We start from the raw sequence: 19,492 nt of genomic DNA, 5'->3' as shown, positions 1-19,492 counted from the left end.
AAGGCTTGAAATTTGAGGAAATTTAACTTAGAAATATTTTCACTATTATCTTTCTCTTTAAACTGATATTACAGCATCATAAGTATAATAAACTAATTAAAACTTAACTTCTCTTTTTTCAAGAAATGGTAGAGAGGACTTAATGTGAAGTACAGGTAACAGAGAAAAACTAAGTAAGGGGCAGGAGTTAACACCTCATTCATTAAAACCTTTTAAATGCTTGGAATTTAATATAGAGAAGTCTCCTTTTCACCATAATTATGTGAAAGACCAGAATAAAACAGAGTTAAATGGGGCAAATATATAAATAAAGAGAACCTACAGTTTGCGGTAGCTTTACTTACTATCTTAATTATATATTTCCTTTGAATGTTTCTTTTTTCCCTCCCTGGGACAGATGGAATAAATTAATCTTAAATGCAGCATAAAATCTATTCCAGATCCCCTCATATGCCAGTGTTTAAACAAAACTAACTAGAATAATAAAAGTCAGAAATGGAAAAGATCTATTAGCTGACCACCTAAAATTTTATAAACAGAAATGTATCAATTTAACTAAACCTATTTCTAAATATTTAGGGAGGTTTGGTTACATCTTAAATCAGTTCAACAGTGGCTAGAGTCAGTTTATTTCACTTTGAAACCACTTTTAAAAGCAAATAATAGTGACCTGCTTTAAAGCACAGTTGCACTAGCTAAATAAATGGATGTGTGTAGGCTAAGAATCAGACAGACAAGCAGGTCTGTCCAATGCTGGTAACAGCACTTTTGTGAGGCCCAGGGCTGTCTGTGGCCATTGCAGTGATGGAGAATAAAATACTTACCCAAAACAGAGCCCTGAGTTGGGAATCAAGAATTGGTGTCTCAGTTTTGCCTCTGACCAGCCTTGGGGGAATCCCCTAATGACACGGAATATCTGAAAATATTTATGCCTCCTACCTGAATGTGGTGATTCAAATTTTAGCAAGCTGGGAACCAGACAAGCACAGCATTTTGGTCCCAGTCCTAAAAGAAATTGTATGAATTTCATCTTGTGAGTAAATTGTTTTGGATGGCAGTTTACCAGTCACAAAGCATAGCATAGGTTGTTTCCATATGTTCTGAATTACTGTGTAGGTGCCTGCAGAGGACTGTTCTGTATGAGCCCCATTTATAGCGTTTTGTCCAAACTAGCTTTTAACAACTTGCTGGGGGGAGAATGGAAGAGGGATTATTAAGGGGGCTTATTCCATACCTAAATCCTTATATTTATGGGAATGTTAATGTGAAATCCTCTACATAAAATGAGAAATCATTTATCCGCTTTCAAACTGACACGCATACAACCCATGCATGCGTGCAACCAGATAGTCAAAACAGATCAAACACCAACTTTTCTATACTACAATTTTTTTTCCTAATTCTTGATGAATAGTAGAAGCTGAAACTTTCCTCCAAAAATCTCTGAAGACACTCAGTGGGTTGACCTTCTGTGATACTGAGAGGCCACAGGACAGCACATGAGTTCAGTGTCTCTCCAAGGCAGAGCAATGGGAATTCTCTAGTTTCATAATAAGCACTTTGGGGTTCGGTACTGACGTGTTGTTCCTACAACAAGGCAACACCACTTTGACAGCTCCTCCCAAGGTGTTCTCCTTTCCTTTTATTTCACAAAAGTCCTACCCACACCCTGATTATTTTAGAGAATTGGACCATTGGAGACAACAGTAGCATGAACTACACCCAGCCTGTTAAACAGTGCTAGGTGTCACTATTAATTTGTGCTGCCATACACAACTTGAGCAACCACTGTCAGGCTTGACATAAAGGACAGCAGTGCCATGCAATGTAGAGATGGATATGAAAGCACTGGTGGCAAACTAAACCAGTTTAGCATTTATTAGACCAATAGAAGGTTGGTTTGTGTGGTATGTTTTTATATTCTGGTCAGTTTTATGTCTTTAGTGTCAAGATTTTCACTATTTTTCTTCTTTCTTGTAGGACATAAATAAGAAAAGGTATAAGAAAATAATTTTTTATTAAAATAACTTTTTTTTTTTTTACTTCTGACCACTTTCTCCAAGAGCCCACAGGTGATAGAAATCTGGTGATTGTTAGAGATTTTCCAAAAGAAAATTCCAACTTGTCAAAGCATGTTCCACAAAATATTAAGGGAAAAGGCCTCCAGGTATGGGGTAGATTAAATTGTCCCACAATATCTACATTGTGGGGAACACAGAGCACCCCATCCCAGTTGTGTGCTTGAGTATTTGAACCTGATTAAGAAGAGACAAAGAGCTGGTCTCTCAGGTTAGAGAGCAGAGCTAACAAATCAGTTATGCCCCCTCCCCTCCCCTTGTAAAATCTGCCACAGACTGAATGGACTCAGTGGATTAAGGGAAGACTTTTTTTTTCCTTTTTATTTTTTGGCTGGGTGAGATCTTGGTTCACATCTACGTGGATGGATAGTTGTATTTCTGTAAGAGATGGTGAAAGAGATTGGTGTTCACTTCCAAAAACAGTAAGTAGACAACAGGAGTGCACTCACAACTTTTCCCTTCACTCTCATCTTACAGACACTACCACTCAGCTTTTCTACATCAGCATTTCCTCAGAGGCAGCATTCAAAATGCTTCTAGCGCTCCTTTTGCATCATTACAAAAATTCTCATCAGCTTGGAAACGACCCCTTGCCCGTTTCTGTGTGTAATTTCAAAACTATTGTTGTATTCGATGTAATGAACAAGTGCCAGGCAGCACTGAGGGAGGCTGGAGAAAGCTCAGCACAGTGAAAGACTTCAAATAAAAGGCTGTAACAGCGGATGTTCCAAGACCGCATGGATAGTGACAACGTCCATACATCCAACAGTCTCTCTTAACTTCCACTGGACATGGGGCGCTGCACCTTTAGTCCGGGAAGCACTGAAGTGCCACAGTGAAGGAGCTGACGTCGTTTCTGAGCCGGCAGCCCCTGCCCGCGGTGTCCCAGCGCGGCTGGCAGGCTTTGCCCGCGGGCCGGGCTCGCTGGAAGGAGCGGGCGCGGCGGGCGGTGCCTCCCCCGGCGCGGGGCGGGGGCCGGGCCGGGCCGGGCCGGCGGAGCTGGCGCTGCTCTCGCCGTGGCTGGCGCTGCTCTCGCTGTCGCGGCTCTCTCCGCCGCACACGGCGGGCGGCAGAGGCGGCAGCGCCGCTCCCAGCGGGCGGCAGGGCGGGCGCGGAGCCCCCCAGCCCCGCCGCCGCCATGGAGAAGCAGCCCGGCGGCGAGGACGAGTGCGTGGACTCGGGAGCGGAGACGGGCGGGTGAGTGCGGGCGGCTCTCCCGGGCCGGCGGCGCAGCTCCCGCCCGGCCCGCGGGGCTGCACTTGTTGCCGGCGGCCGCCGCCGAGCGCGTCCCGGCGGCGGCGGGGCTGGGGCTGGGCCGGGGCGGCGGCCTCGTGTCCCGGGCAGAGCTTCCCTCCGGCAGCGGGGGCCGGCGCCCCGGCAGCATCCCGCTCAGCGCCGAATCTCCTTGCCTTGCCTTTCCTTTCCTGCCCTCCTGGGACTCGGTCCGGCGTAACCCCGAGGAGGCATCACCCTGCTCCGACTGCCCCGGGGAGTTCGCGTTCCCCTTCGGTGAAGCAGTCCCCACCGTCCTCCTGCTACACACGGGGAGGAAGACACGGACAGGTCGTGGCTGTGTGCTCTAAGTTTGAGCTCCAAAGTGCGCTGTGATGGCTCGGCGGTGCTGCCCGCGCTCGCCTGCGCGGGCTGTAGATGCGCTGGTCAGGGCTTGGTGCCGCGCCAATCCTGTATCCCAGGGATAGTCTGAGAGCGTGTCCAGGACCTATCCTCTTCTTCTGGCAGTGACACCCAGGCAGCATCAGGCAGAGAGAGCTGACTCCTCAGAAGGACCATTGGGAGCCTTCTACAAAAGCAAGTTCGATTTGCAGACAACCTGAAAGAGGGTTGCTGTTGTTGTGATTTTCGTTGTGATACTCACCATGCTAGCCTGTGGACTGCTGTAAACTTTGTTGGTAGTGTCATCTCAGTCAAGGAGACTTTTTTCCCTCTGACTTCATGACTCTGCTGCCAGGAATGTGCTGTGTTTCTTAGCTGGATGACTTCTCCTAAGTTAATGGAGCTGCAAGGATGATCCATGGGATCTCCCATTCAGCTCTCTCCTTCAGCCCATCTCTGTGGGAGAGAAAGAGAAGTGCTTTCAAGCCTGTCCTACATGCTGCTGCCTTGGGATATCGTCAGGAATAGCAGTGAGCCTTTGCTCCTCTTGTGGCTCCAGAAGGGCAAAAGGAGGTTGCATACTCCTGCTAAGGCTGTTCTTTCCCATGTCTTCCTTCTCCTCTCTTCTTGCTCCTCCAGCTGTTCTCTCCAAGCTCCTTGCCTGGTGCATCTCCTTTGGCCTCTAGTCTGACTCTTGCAAAACTGTAAAGCTAATTCTTTGCACAATGGTGTCAGGTGCACCACACCAAAACTGAAGTAGCAATATTGCAAATAAAAATCTAAAAGGTGAAAATGGCATATGGTAATCTTTTTCATACATCCAGCTAGTAATTCAAATAATTTTTAAATCTGTTCTGTAGTCTGAGAAATTAAGGACTTTTCCCATCCCCTTGTATTGTAGGCACACTTAACAGTAAAAGCTTTAAAATATTTTATGTGACATAAGTTCAAAGGAAAAAATCCAGGCTTCTTTTCCAGATATAGGTTAGTCCCCATTAGGGATGTGGGTAAAAGGAAGACAAAGTAATCAGTGAATTCATGCCTGGTTCAAAGCTCAAAACCCCCTTGATTGGTCAAATCACTCTTAATTTGCTGTGTGTATCTGGAATGGAAAAACCTGGGTTTCCTTGGGACAGGCACTTGGACGGATTTGACCCAGCTGGTGACATTAGCCTTTAGACTTCATGGAGCAGCATGACAGCTGCTTGTGTCTGGTGTTGATGAGGTGCTAAAGCTGTAGATTTTATGAAGCGTCTCTGTCCCATGTGTGACACTGGAAAGTATGGGTTGGTGGAAGAGTCTGTCTGAGGAATTTGAACAATGACATATGGCAATTAATAACTGCAGTGCTTTGCACTGACGTTTATTTTGAAAAGCAATGGGTCTTTGCATTTCAATTATTATTTTTAGTTTTGTTTAGCAGCTATTTAATTTTGATAAACATATTGCGTATGTCTCTTTCACAATGTTTATATTTCAGCTTTCTCACCAAACCAACTGTTCACAGCACTTGCTTTTCCCTGTTACCAGAAGATCTGCTATTTGCTTTGTCTCAGTTCCATCACCACTATTGCTAAATTGAACTGTATTCCTTTTTCTCCAATTACTCAATGGTAAAAAAAAAAATATTCATTAACTATTCTGAGCTTCAGCAATCGTCCTGTGAAAGAATAAGGAGGAACAACTGTCAGAGTGATTCAGTACCACTTTTACATGGAGTGGTCGCTTTCTGTCACTCAGGGAACAACAGTGGACAGTGACTGTAGTAACTCCAGGCGCTGCACGCCCTTGTCATCTCAATGATTGTACGAAATGATGTGTGAGCTCTTACACAGAGCCTGGGCTGCTGAAGCTGCTTAGAGCAGCTAACAAATTGAACACATCAAGTACTCCACAGGGCATATGTTGCTTAAGGTTTTGTTGTGGCTGCCAGCTACAAAAGCAGGCAAAACTCTCTGCTAAAGGCAAGATCAATTACAATTCAAACCTTTCATTTTCCTAATCCTTTAGAAAATATGTTCCTCTTACTGCACTTGCCTTGGTAAATAGGGTTGGCAAACAGTCTGCTGAACAAAAATAGCATATTTGGAGTTCCTGAATCCAATAAGAATGGATTGAGCTGGTGTTGTCAAGTACCTAAATAAAGGGTATAGAACATATAAGCCAATTAGTTTATATTGGCTGTTTATTAATGAGATTTGAAATAGTTTGACCATCCTTGATCTGAGACACTTTGCCTATACAAGTTGTATGTTCTCAGGAAACATATTTTGGGAGTTTTTAGTATAAGAACCTTATTTCATCTGCCACTGAAAACTTTTAGTCCAGAAGTATGGGACACAGAGCTTTCTCTGGTAATAGTTTCAGTAGTGGATTTGTACTATAAAACCTGACATTTTAGGAAGAATAAAATAGTCCTTATTTGGTCTTTTATTAGAAAGAAAACAGAGAGGAAAAACAAGTAGAAGAAAGATTGAAGGGAGGATAAATATATGCATTTATAGAACTGTAGTTGAACAGCAAAGAAAACCAAAAAAGTGAGAAAAATAACAGTTACTTAAAATGAATTGTAGAAATATTAATTTTAACATTTTCTTCATTTTACAAGCCATGCAAATGCTGTTATTTCACTGTTCTTGAACAGCAGAGCAAAGATGACAAACTAAGACAATTTGGAAGTTGTTAGGCATACTTGGTTGGCTACCACTGGTATCCAGGACAAACCACCAGCTTAATTCACTGCATTCAGGACCGATATCCCCAGTGAATGTGGAAAACCAGGTAGTTTCTCAGTTCTAAACATCAATTTCTAAGCATTTCAACATCCATGATAGTTCCCAGCAGAAGATAACTTGTTTGCTTAGACAGCTGAAAGAGCCCATGTCTTAAAAGGTTTACACTTTAATCGTTAGATTACTGATTGTCTCAAAGTTTGCCTAAACATGTAATTTTTTTCCTCACTTTAAAGTTATTTAAAGTTTTGAGAAGTTATAACTTTTATTTGAATTTGCAACTTACCCACTTGTATTTCAAATAAATTATCAATCTTTTTAGAGAAAGTGGGGAAATATTGCTGAAGTACCAGTGGGGAAGTTTTTTTGTACAAGTTTAAAATGTAAACATTGATGATGCAAACTGAATTAAACAGTAGTTAATTGTTGGGTATTTGATGAATTTTAGGAAGGTTGTTTATAGTATTTTTTAGTAGTAGGCAACTGCAACAAAACAGTTCAACAAGAGATAGAGAAATCCATTGCAAAACAGAGAAACAAGAGATGTTTGAAGTTTATGACACTGTACCATGCAGCAGCTATTTGTAACATATACTTAGCAAAATCCAATGCTGTTTGGTTACAATTAATTTTCATGGTGCTTGTTGCCTCCTTTACATTTTCTCCTGTCTTTCATTCCTCAAATTAATTATGCAGAGGTTATGTTCATTTTTGGAGTGTGCTATACTTGTTTGTTTGTTTTCCTTATGGCTCTCCCTAGCTGCATGTGTGATCCTGCCCAAATCACAAATTATTTGAACCTCTGTTAACTTATCTCTTAAGCAGATCAAAAAAGCCTTTCTTTAATTGTTGCAGTTCAGTAAAAGGTGTGAGGTTCTAAACGAGAAAATACACTTGTTAATAGAAGGTAAGGCAGCCTATATATATATATATATATATATGAAGTTGTACCCCACTTAGAGGTAAAATATCAAGAACATTGTAATCCACGTGTGTCCTCAGCCAGAATGGATCACTTAAATTATCAAATGAATAGTTGAATGTTTTATTGGGGTGAGAGGTTGCTTTCATGTCTCATGTTTCTGGCTTTAAGGAATTCTACACTTATGACCTTGTATGGCAATCCTTCAAACTGACACGTCAGTCTCTTGTCAAATATTTCATCCATCTATGAGAAACTCAGGAACACAAACCACTGATGCTGAAAGCTGTTTTAAGGCCTATTTTTATCTTGGGTTTTGGGGGTTGTTTTGCTGTGGGTTTTTTTTGCTGACAGTTTCACTTCATGTATAGACCCATCAGTCCAGATATGTCATGATACTCAAGTTGTCTCTCTCATTTGACATTCGAATAATGTGAAGTTGGGCTGTTTGTCACAAACTGGGGTTGAGGCACATTTCCAACCAGATTTACTCAGTGAAGTGAAGCTGTTTGGTTGAACATCGGGGCAGGCAGACCTGAAAGTGCCAGGCACTGGAGCAAGGCATGGACAGCAAAGTTGAAACAGACTTTAGATCTCACTCTGGAGGCCATGAACTCTGTGCTGATACCCATAATTTTTTAGGTCTCAGCAAGTGAGGCTCACCTCAGCTAAATGTAGCTGTGTGAAGGTTTGATGTTTGGTGTAAATAAGGCTTCTTCTGTTGTTAATTAAGAGAACCAAGACCTCAGGAGGATAATTCAGCCCACCCCCCCTGGCCTGGGATGTGTGGGTAGATGCCACCTGATGTGTCCCTCTGGGAGTGCTCCGTGAGGGAGTGGTGAGCAGGGTGTACAGCTTGGTGTGCTCACTAAAGCACAGGGTGGTCCTGCCTCATCAGGTGCTTTCTGGAAGATGACAAACAACTTTTTAAACCTTATACAACAATGGTGTCTCTCACGTGGGGTCTCAAACATTGCTGTTGGTAATAAGTTTTGGAGCGTAGTGGTTAGAGCTGCCCAGTGGGAATCCGTCATCTTTGTCACTTTCCTAGAAATCCAGAGCAAGGAGTTTAGAGACAAGTTGCTGTGAGTAATTCCATTTCAGTCATCTTGACTGCACAAGTAGAAGTACCATGAGGGTAACAGATTTGTGCTGGACTGGTATTAGTGAAGCAGATTGTAATCTTACCTGCAGGAATTTGGTGATAAGAAACTCAAAACAGAACTATAAAGCCAAATCTTCTAATTCATGCCTGGGACTTTAGCTGCTATAAAATACTCCCATGTGCCCTGTGGAGCATTTTCTGAGAGAGGGAAGGAAAAGAAGCTGTTAAATACAGTACTTAGTATGAAATAGTGAAATGTGCCATAAGTCTAGGTAGAGAAAGTGTGGGAAATATGAATCCAGCAGGTTCCATTCCATCGGTCCTAGGCAAGCAAAGGATGCAGAGAGCAGAAGAGATTGTAAACTTTCCACTATTTAATTTTGAGTAGTGGGATTAAGGAGCCCTTGCAATGGAGACCATGGGCATATTGAGGTATAGGATTATGTTAGAATTATTTGAGATAAGTTTGTTTTACACAGCAGGCTTCCTTTGGGGATGTTGCACAGCTCAGAGACCTTGGTCACAGCCACGGCAGTGCATTAAACAGCATGTAGGGGTGTCCCTGAGCACAGGACAGAGTTGTCCATATTGTTGAATCCTTAAAATGGTTTGATGGCATCTGTTTGAATGGGGCCATCTAGCTGTTTCCCATATCTTTCCTGGGTATGTTTTACCATGGGCCAGGAATCTGTTTTGTCACGTTGCCATGGTTCAGGGATCATTCCCAGCAGACCACTTGCCAGGATGTTTTGGAAGGCAAGAGGTTTTACTGGTACAGATGCAGACTGTTTCACGGCACTTGGCCTGGGTCCCAGGCAGTTCCCTGGGGGCTGTTTGTTTATGGCTGCAGCTGTCAGGGCTGTAGCTGTGCTAACCTGGTGCTGTGCCACAGCTGATCAGTGTGCCCAAGGAACCCAAGCACCGTGTGATGCTGGAGGAGCTGCATTGCTTGTGTGAGCCAGAGCTGTGAAATAGCCATGTTCTTACCAAAGAAACAGGCTTACGGTGTTTTTAGGTACCACATTCAGCAACTGCAAGTTACACTAGTAGCTTTTGCTGGTATTCAGTGGAATGCTTCCCTCTCTTGGATATTTTGAGGTTCTGTATTACTAATCAGCGGTGAGAGGTGTACACAGATCTCAGAGGATTGTTCAGTATCTTTTTGTGCTCCTGACGCTCTTACCATGTCTAATAATGTACAAGTCTGATCCTTCAATGGTGGTAATTGGAACTGAGGTCCCACCTTTAATCAGAAGCTTCTGCATTCCTATTTTAATGTCTCTTGACATGTTCACATTGAGCACACATTCTTCGCAGACTGATATGTCTTTTGACTGAGCTATCAGCCTACCTTTTCAGTACCTCACACTGTTTCAATACCCTGTTTGATCATTTTTCTTCTCATTATGTGCCTATAAAGGGAGCAGTCCTGTATTTGTTCACTTTCTGTTGTGGATGTTTTTTCCTTTTATCTGTAATCTAACATCTGTCAGAGGAAATATCTTGCTGCAAGACCACTTAATAAACCTGGAACCTCTGAGCCCCAGTGTGGTCCCAGGTGTCACCATTAAAGCACATGAGTGCTTTACTCTTGAGTTATCCTATTGGGAAAACCCTCTTCCAAGGGAAATAACAGAAGCCAGTTCTCAGGAGGTTTAAAACAGGAATGAAAAGAACAGAAATGAACACAGTTACTTGATGTCCACAGAGCCTTTATGCCCAGGAGATGTTTATTTCAGTACTTGATTTTTCTAGTGCATGATTTTGTCAAAGGGAATGTTGTGTGTGCTGGTCTAAAAAGCTTAAAATACTTAGACTAACTTCAGAATTTAGTGTCCTAAATAGATGACGGTAAAGAAAAAAATTTAATTTATAAGCCACTTACCAATGCATGCCATGAATCTGAATGGTTTCTTCTAATATTTTAAGAACAATAATTATTTTGCTAGCACTGCTTTTTTTTTTTTGTTTTGTTTTGTTTTGTTTTGTTCTTAAGGACTAGATTCAAAGCAAAGAAAGAAGCTGGAGTGAGAACAAAAAGGGTTCTCCCTGAGAGTACACAGAGAGACTCATATTCATCCCATTTGATTTTTAGACACATGGTCTAGGGTTCTATATTAGAAATGTGGTTTTTCTACATTAGAAATGTGGTTTCTGTAGGCTTCTTGTCTAGGCAACAGTTAGGGAGAGATACTTCAGACTTCTCTTTTCATTGACAATAGAGGGAGCTTAAGAAGGGTACAGCCCTCATTTCGGTATCTGAGGTTGACATAAGCCTCTGAGCCTAATTACCCTTTTTTAATTTGTGGATGTCAGTTATGCAACAAACATGAATTAAGTATTAGCTTGAACCATATTAGAACAACAAAAAAGCTCCTGCAATACAATTATAAAGCCTATTAAAATGTGTATGTGCAATTAGTCTCCAAGCACACTGTTGTCTCCTCCTTTCTCACCCCCCATCTTTTTATTTTTCCTCTTGTTTCATTTTTCAATCCAGCATGTGCATAGACTGCTACTCCCTCAGTTCAGGACTCATTAGTTCTCCATGTCCTATAATGTGCCTGCAGCACATTGGGGTAATAAAATAACAGTGTGAAGTAATAGAATACTGTTCCAACTTGCAGTAAGCAAAAGGCATAATGTTGTCTCGCTTCCATCCGAAATACAAGCAGTGCAGATTCATTTTGAATTAGCTGCCAACTGCTGAACACAGATACATTGAAGGACAGCCCCAGGCTGTGTTCAAACAGAAGTGCAGACTAAATGAATTCTTGATTGGGATGCTTGGAGGCAGCTGGATATATATTGCTTGCCTCTAGGCTTATGAAGGGTGACACTACACAGTTTTCACACCCTTTCAAATATACATGGTGCCAAGTGACACTGATGTGACTTGCTGCTGAAAATACTATGTGGTTTTATGGGCTGCATAGCACCTTAGCCAGCCCCTGGCATCACTTCCCCTTGGTCCCTGGCCAGAGCCAGACCAGTGGTGTGTACATTGCCCAGAAGTAGGAACAAGAAGGTCTCCTTCTCTGCTTATGTTGATGTTCAGGCTTTAGAAAGATAAATTAGAACTTATCAGTCTGTAAAATTGCCCTGGTAAATTATAGGGCTTGATGTGCTTCAGTGGTCTCAGATCTAGGGGGAGGTTAGCAAAGCTTGGGGAAAGGGATGTGCTGCTGATAGTGGGCACAAAGAACATGGAATTCATGGGCCACAAGGACATTTGGCAGAACTCACAAGATAAGGAAGAAACTTAATAAAAACAACTAATTTCAGCAACTGAGCTGAAGTCATCTCTAACTGGGTAGAAAACAATTTCACTGTGGAAAATAGTGACCATCAATTCCTAGCCCACTGACCCAAGAGGCAGGCTGATCTTGGCATGGGAAGTGAGAGAATCATGTAGCCCACCAAAGACAGAATACTGATCAGTAACAGAGCTGAATGCCTGGTAGCCAAGGAGCCCTGATTTCTTTGCTTGTTAGAATACGTGAGTGGCATGGAGCTTTGATGACTGGGGAGCCAGCCTGTTGTGGGCCACACCAGCTCCCTGCTTTGCACAAACTAGACAAAAGAAATGGTGAGAAACATCTCATCTTGGTGTGTAAATTGGTGCTGCACATGGGGCAGTGAGCCTACATTCAGGACAACAATGTCATTACTGCCCCTGCCCTTCCCAGCTATGTAGTCCTGGAGTCCTGGAGGTGATTGGTTGAGGGGTAGCACTTGATTCATGGAGGAGGTGCTGTGGAGCACCTCTGTATGGGGTGCCTGAGAGTGGCTACTAATGACCTAAACCTGTGGTCTCTGCCAGTGGGACAAAGGTGTTTCCTTGCTCCTTGGCCTTATCAAAGTGGCTGGGCGTACAGGATTAGTGGAGAAAAGTGAGGGAGAGCTGCAAGCCCCCGCCAGCAACTCTTTCCCCAGCATTGCCCAGATCTTTGCCAAAAACTATGAAAACCTCATGGCACTTGAGTCCTTTTTCATAGTTTTGTGAAAAATTCGGGTTGTGTCATCTTTCAGTAGTGCAGGAGGATTGGCAAGAGTTTGGGGTAGTTCCTCATCATCTTCTCACCTAACCAGTCGTTTTGGCATCTGATCTGCAGAGTACTGGGAGCAAAGCTATGAAATATGGGGATAACTGTAATTGCTTTTTTCTTCTGCAGAGATATGTCTACATTAAAATCAAAAGCAGATACTGTAGATATATGGGACTGATGTCCTTTATTCCCTTGGTTGCCTGAGAGCCTAGAGTATGAGCATATCCTGAGAATAGGCTTAGATGGTATCTACTTACACACATCTCTTGGGAGTCAAGGCTCATGTGGTGTCTTTAATTTAAAGCAATGTTGCAAACTTGCTGTAACTATTATATAAGACAAGTATTTAAGCTTGAATCCAAGAGCTGTGTCAGGATTCCCTGAGCACTTTGCCTGTTCAGGGCACTGCAGGGCACATGTGCCATATGTTTATGGTGGCAGGGTGCTCTGGTGCATGGGGTCTGTTTTGGGGACCCAGTAAGTGTGAGGGTAGAGGCTGTGTAGCTGTGAACTCCAAACCCAAACACTCAAAGGTCATAGGTAGGGCCTCAGCAGTGGAATTTTTTTTTTTTTCCTTTTAAATATTAAGTGCTGGCATGTTTGTTTTACCTTATTATTTCTGAATCTTCAAGACATCAATGGGTTATGTTTTAATCAGCTCAGAATGGGGTTTTCAGGAGTTTGGGCTTATATGCAGCCAAAAAAATTAATTGCACTGCTGCTCAACACACTCAACTTCTCTCACTTTCTCACAGATAATTCAGTATGCCCTGAACTAGAACCAATGGCTGTGTAGTTTTATTGAGATGTCTTCAAGAAGAAAACAATCTACTAAAGCAAAAAGCTTTGTCATCTAAATGTTTATATTTTGGCATTCTTTTTTTTTTTCCCTTCTCTGACAGTTGTGATTGTAGAACTATAAAAACTCTGCTCATCAAATAGAGTTCTCTTAAAAAGAACTCAAAAAAACATATTCTGCACAGCAGCATTTAGAGGACATAAAGTGAGGAAGTAGAGGAACTGCGTCAAAGTCTAGTAGATTTCTACTCCTCACCTGTGTCTGAAGCAGACTATTTCTTCTTTATGGAGATCCTTCCAAGCTTTTATTTTCACACCTAGAGTTAGGTAGCATGAATAACCGCTAGATAAAAGCATAGTTACTCATTCTACTTACATATTTTCAAAATTCACATGAGATGCCAGTTTTTCTGAAGCAGTGTTCAAAACCTGTTCTAGTTATTCTCTTAGCACAAAAATAATGCTAAATGGGCATTAAACTATTTCAATAAGCACTGTGTGTTAGCTTTGGTAATGTTTTCATTATCTCTTCTAGATTTAATACATTCTAATTAAAATCTTTGTCTTGCAGGTCTGAGTACAGTCGAATGTCCTCTACCAGCAGTAAGTATAACTTTGAGATTCTTTTTTAAAGTAACTTTGAGATTCTTTTTTAAAGTGGATTATTATATTTTCTTTTATTATGCTTGCTAATATTTATTAACATCAACCTGGAATTATTGCCAGAGTTCACTTGGACACAGTAAAGCCTCCATTCCTTCTCTTCTTGCATCTATGTCTAGAAACAGTATAGAAAATTAAACTGTTAGAATATTTATGACCAAATACAAACCATGTGTAAAGTCCTAAATATTGGCACTCAACAAGGATGCAAGGCAAAATGAGAACAAAAATCTATAGACACAGTGTGGGCCAGTGTGAATGGGCCCTTGGGCCAAAGGAGTTTGCTTGCAGTGATTAATGCCATTGGAGCTGGGAATGCAGGAATAATTGAATGTTTATTGTAAGCTGATGCCAACAAAGCACTTCAGAGAATCTCTAGTGAAGTCAGTTTTTTATTTCAGAGATGGTAGATGCTCTAGTAAGTGCCACAGTCTTTCTAGATATTTACAATGCCAGTTGATTTTCAGGTTATCCAACTGATAAAAGAAAAATTCCTGTGTCTGGATTATTTTTTCTTTATTTTTCACCAATGCAAAATGATGATTTTTTTTAAGCAACGAGGAACACTTTTTCACTCCATCTACTTCCTTAGTTGTAGTACACACTGCATCCGCAGCACTTTGAAATGCAAGAATGCTTATTCATGCATGACTGCTGGTATCTCTCCTTGTCCAAGTGCAAAGTGATGTCTGTCTTCCTGATTTACACATAGACATGAGCTTTATTTATGCCAAGCAAGCACATCAAAAATTCCAAGATGACAAGTTGTGTTTTATAATCTGGATCTGTAAGCACCATGAAAATCAGAGGGGAAGAAAGCTGTCAGTTTTTTTCTCATTCACACATTCTGGCTGAAGTGTGGAGAGGGTTATTTTCCATCTCCCGTGGTCTTCACTGAAGGGCTTTAATTGATTTCAACAAGAGCTGGATGAGACAGCATTCGTAATGTCTGACTCCTGAGTTGATGTGACTAGCAAGGAACTCGCTGTGTTTCCTCCATCTGCTCAGTGTGTGTGTGTCTAAAAAAGAGATAATTTAGTGCAGCTTTTTCCTCAATTCTGTTGTTTAAATAGATTTCTGGATTCTCATTGTCAGGCATAATTTTTTAAATGATTGGGAGGCAAAATCCAGGCAATCAGCTTCTCTGTGATAGTGAAAGCATATTGGATTTGCCTGATTACACCAGATGTGTGTCACGCCACCCTCTCAGCTCACTTCAGATGATGGTTTGGGGAATATGCTGCCAACTTCCTCCACTTTTTGGGTGGATTAAGCATTACTTGCTTAATGGAGGTAGATTAATTTAAAAGACAAGGTGCAAGTAGAGTATTTCTCATTTTAAAACTTGGTTTGAATCCCTTAAAAACTTTGCATGGCTGCTGCACATTTTACAAATAAAGGTAGCAAATTACATGTGTAAGCCTTGGTTTTTATTAAATGAGGTATTTCTGAGGGGAATGAATCTTTTGTTACGTGGCAGCTACAGTGTGTCATGTTATCTATGGCCTGCTCAGTGTCGTGCTGGCCACTGCTGTGCTGTGTATGTGGCCATTGCAGTTGTGTTTCAACACCAGTAATTTGTCAGTACAAGGAGGTATTATCATTCCAGCAGACACACAAGTTCAGGAGACAGAAAAGTCTCCTTCTTTCTCTTTTCTGCTTCCAAGGCAAATTACAGTGATACAGCTTCACGAGTAGCAGTATTTAGCTTTGCCTTTTGAGGGGTTTGTGTGGTTGGTTTGGTCAGACACTGCATCAGTAACAGAAGCAGTTACATACAAGAATTTTAGTAAAATAGAAATACTTTCATGTCAGAGGCTGGTAGTGGGTATGTAATGCATTTTAAAGAAAGATTGTTGGAGAAGAGAGATTGAAAAAAAAAAGGTGATTTGGAACTTTTAATTTCTTTGGGGAAAAGATTCAGTCATTCACAGTACAGAAAGCAGTCTAGTCAATTATGCTGTTAGGCCCTAGCGTAGCACAAAGTAAGGTGTTGTAAATTAAGAAGGAAAGAATCTCCATTACCTGCAGCTGCTTCACCTGAAGCCCCTGTTCTAATGGAGTTTATCTAAACAAAAGGATTACAGGCTAAATTGGTTTTACGGGGGTCCTATTTGGTAGTACCAGTGAGGCTCCAATTTCAGTGTTTAACAAACAAATGAATAATCTTTTCACTTTCTGGATTTAGGCCACTGGACAATGGTTTTCCACAGACATGCCAAGAACAAGTTAAGAAAGACTTAGCAGGTGGATCAACTACAGTTTCTATCACAGTAGCTGAGCAAACTGCAGGACTTTGCAGCAATGCAAAGTTGTACAGGAATTCCAGAGCCCCCAAATCAGAAGTAAAACCTCCTTGGCTGCTAAATGGCAGTGGCAGGATCATTCTGTGTTTATTTCTAGTACTTTTTTTCTCTGAGCACAAGGCAGCAGCTGTTGTGGTCAGTGTAGTGCTTCAGCAGTTCAAAGCCCTGCCTGGTGGAACGGTTGGACCTTGGGTTTTAGGCAGCCTCTCACTTCTTGTCTTCTTTGCCCTTGTGTCCCAGCTTCAGACAACCAAAAATGCCTTTTACTGGCAGCATTCATCTAATGTGGGTTTGTACAGCAGGTAATTTGGGGAAGAGTGACAAAGTTTGCAGAGCATGTGTATTTCGGCAAGAAAAGGCAGCGGGTGCCTGCTGCACTGGCTCTGGCTGTTGTCAGGGTAACTGTGCCACTTGGCCTTGTCTTACTGAGTTGAATAAAAAGGTCACACAAACCTGTCTGCAGAATGATGCATCTGGAGGTATTACAGCTTTCAAAGGTTCAGCAGTATGATTTCAGTGAAGAGGAATGCCTTTTCTTTTTTTTTCTACCTGAATGCTGGTGTATGTAGTTACTTTTTCCTTTGTTCTTTAGGAGGAAGAGTGCTTTGTCTTGTTGGGATATTTTGCCTACTGGTGTGCTCTTCATTAATCTGGGAAATGTATTAACCTTCATTTTCCTCATATTTTCAGTTACCTTTTCAATTATGGTGTTCAATTACCATTAGAAATCCCTAATACTATATGAGAGAGAATTGTGCTAGGCACTTTACACCCAAAGAAGGGACTTTACCTGAAGTACATAATGCCAAAATATGAAGACCATAAGTGGCATATGGATACAGACAGTTAGAATCAGAAAGAAATAATTAATTAGTGTTGATTGGCATAATAGACAACAGTCTCCATACATCATAATTTTAATTATCTTCAGATTGCTTTGAGCTATGTGTTTCAGAGATGATTTTCAACTAGGGAGGAGGAGTTTTGGTGGGGGATGCTTATTGCCTCTTCTGCTTAATTTTTGCATTGATGAAAATGGCTCTTCAGAATGACTCAAACCAGAAATGGATGTTTTGAAACATGACTTTTGTCATTTGTAATATTCACAAAGGATAAGAGCAAATGGCCTCAAATTGCAGTTTATATTAGATGTTAGGAAAAATTTCTTCACTGAAAATATGGTCAGGCATTGGAACAGGCTGCCCAGAAGAGTGGTGGGGTCACCATCCCTGGAACTGTGTGGACATGGCACTTGAGGATATGGTTTAGTGGTGAACAGGGCAATGCTGGGTTAATGATTGGATTCAATGATCTTAGAGGTATTTTCCAAACTTAATGATTCTATGATTTGAAGTATTTCACACGTAGTCAGACCTGGAACCAATATAAATAGGTTGTCTTAGAAATAATTGTGGAAGTGAATGATTTTTTTTTTTCCTTAACCATTTTTAGCCTGGCAGTCAGGTAGCTGCCTGGATACACATTTGTACTGGTCCAGCTAAGCTGGTAAATGAAATATAAAAATGGCCCTATGGGGATAAGATGCAAGTTTCTAGAAGAGTTTGGAGCATTTGAAATTGTAGAACCCAGTAGCATGCAGTAGTTCAGGTTGTGCTTCTCAGTGAGGTAAAGAGCTTGCCACTCACCTGCGTTGCAGGTGGAAAGCTGGTAATTCACCTTCCCCTGCTCCCCTGCCTTTCCTTTAGCAGCTAGAAAACAATCGAGTCCTTGTAGGGTGTTCATATTCTTTTGTGGTAAACCTGAGAGCTGGGGTATTAAAATTTTTATTTCCATGTTGCACATACCCATGTCCCTAGCCCATGGAATTTCACCCACTTTCTGGTTCTAGAAATTGAACACAAGAAAGTTTATTTTGGCAGATATAAAATATATGGGTTACTGCACATGTTTCTTTTTAATAAATGCTCTATTTGATACTCTGTTCCTATGCTGGTATAAATTCAGATCTTTGGCGATTTGTTCAAGGTTTGGTTAATATTTTGTCAGTGTCATCTGCATCAGCTCCCCAGGCTTGTGACCCTGTGGGAAGCCCACACTAGAGCAGGCTCCTGCCAGAACCTGCAGAGCCTTGAAGAGAGGAGCCCACGCTGGAGCAGGTTTGCTGGCAGGGCTTGTGACCCCATGGGGGGCCCATGCTGCAGCCCATTCCTGAAAGCCTGCACTCCACAGAAGGAGCCCACACTGAAGCAGTTTGGGAAGAACTGCAGCCTGTGGGAAGGACTCATGTTGGAGAAGTTCATGGAGGACTCTCTCCCATGGGAGGGACTTCTCAGTGAGATAAACCCTGGAGCAGGGGAAGGACTCCTCTCCCTGAGAAGGAAGCAGCAGTAGAAACAATGCGATGACCTGACTGTAACCCCCATTTCCCATCCCTATGTGCCACTGCAGGGAAGGAGGTGGAAAATAGGGAATAAACTTAATCCCAGGAAGGAGGGAGGGCTGGAGGAAGGTGTTTTTAAGATTTGTTTCACTTCTCATTATCCTACTTTGATTCTGATTGGTAATAAATTCAACTAATTTGCCAAAATCAAGTCTGTTTTGCTCATGACAGTAAGTGGTGACTGATCTCTCCCTGTCCTTAACTCACAACCCTTTCATTAAATTTTCTCTCTCCTGCCCAGCTGAGGAGGAGAGTGATGCTGTGGTTTTGGTGGGCACCAAGTGTCCAGCCAGGGTCAACCCACCACAAGATGCCTTGTAACAAAAGCACAGGGAGAAATGGCTTCCTGTTGTGTATCATTTCAAAATCTGTCTTCAATGAACTGTTAAAGGTGATGAAAATTAACCAGCATCAGGAAGAGGAGTGGGTCTGATTTTGGCTTTGAAAAATCTGTCACAAAGCTTGAATTCCGTAATATAGTTGCCTGCTTTAAGTTAGGTTAGTTCTAACTGATTCTGACCCACTGGGTATCTGCGGGTCTGGGTATCTTCGTTCTCCAAACAACCTAATTTAATGAGCGTAAGGATATAATTATATTCTTTTATTGCTGTACAAAGATACACTGTAGTATATTGTTTCTTATTTCCATAGAGAACAGAGATGCTTTTACAATGGCTGGCAATAAACTGTATTAAATACAATTATAAAAACAATTTACAACAGGCTTGCCAGTATCATACTGCATTTCCAGAAGGTGTTATTATAAAACTAAGACTAATTAAAGTATGAGGAAAAATGCAAGAGGAAATTGGACCCAAATCATG

The 19,492-nt window shown here is 41.8% G+C and overlaps 1 protein-coding gene across 1 annotated transcript in view; it reads left to right on the top strand.

The window, feature by feature from the left end:
- The first annotated feature begins 3,114 nt into the window (after positions 1–3,114).
- Positions 3,115–19,492, top strand: part of FAM124A (family with sequence similarity 124 member A) — a 36,754-nt gene continuing 20,376 nt past the window's right edge. The window contains exons 1-2 of the mRNA XM_053971095.1: positions 3,115–3,275; positions 13,870–13,901. Coding sequence (XP_053827070.1) covers positions 3,217–3,275; positions 13,870–13,901 — 91 coding nt within the window. The 5' untranslated portion in view covers positions 3,115–3,216. The remainder of the gene's footprint in view (positions 3,276–13,869; positions 13,902–19,492) is intronic.

Source organism: Vidua macroura, chromosome 2 (assembly GCF_024509145.1).
Source record: "Vidua macroura isolate BioBank_ID:100142 chromosome 2, ASM2450914v1, whole genome shotgun sequence".
In the NCBI taxonomy this organism is placed as follows: domain Eukaryota; kingdom Metazoa; phylum Chordata; class Aves; order Passeriformes; family Viduidae; genus Vidua; species Vidua macroura.
This window is presented reverse-complemented; position numbering and strand designations above follow the sequence as displayed.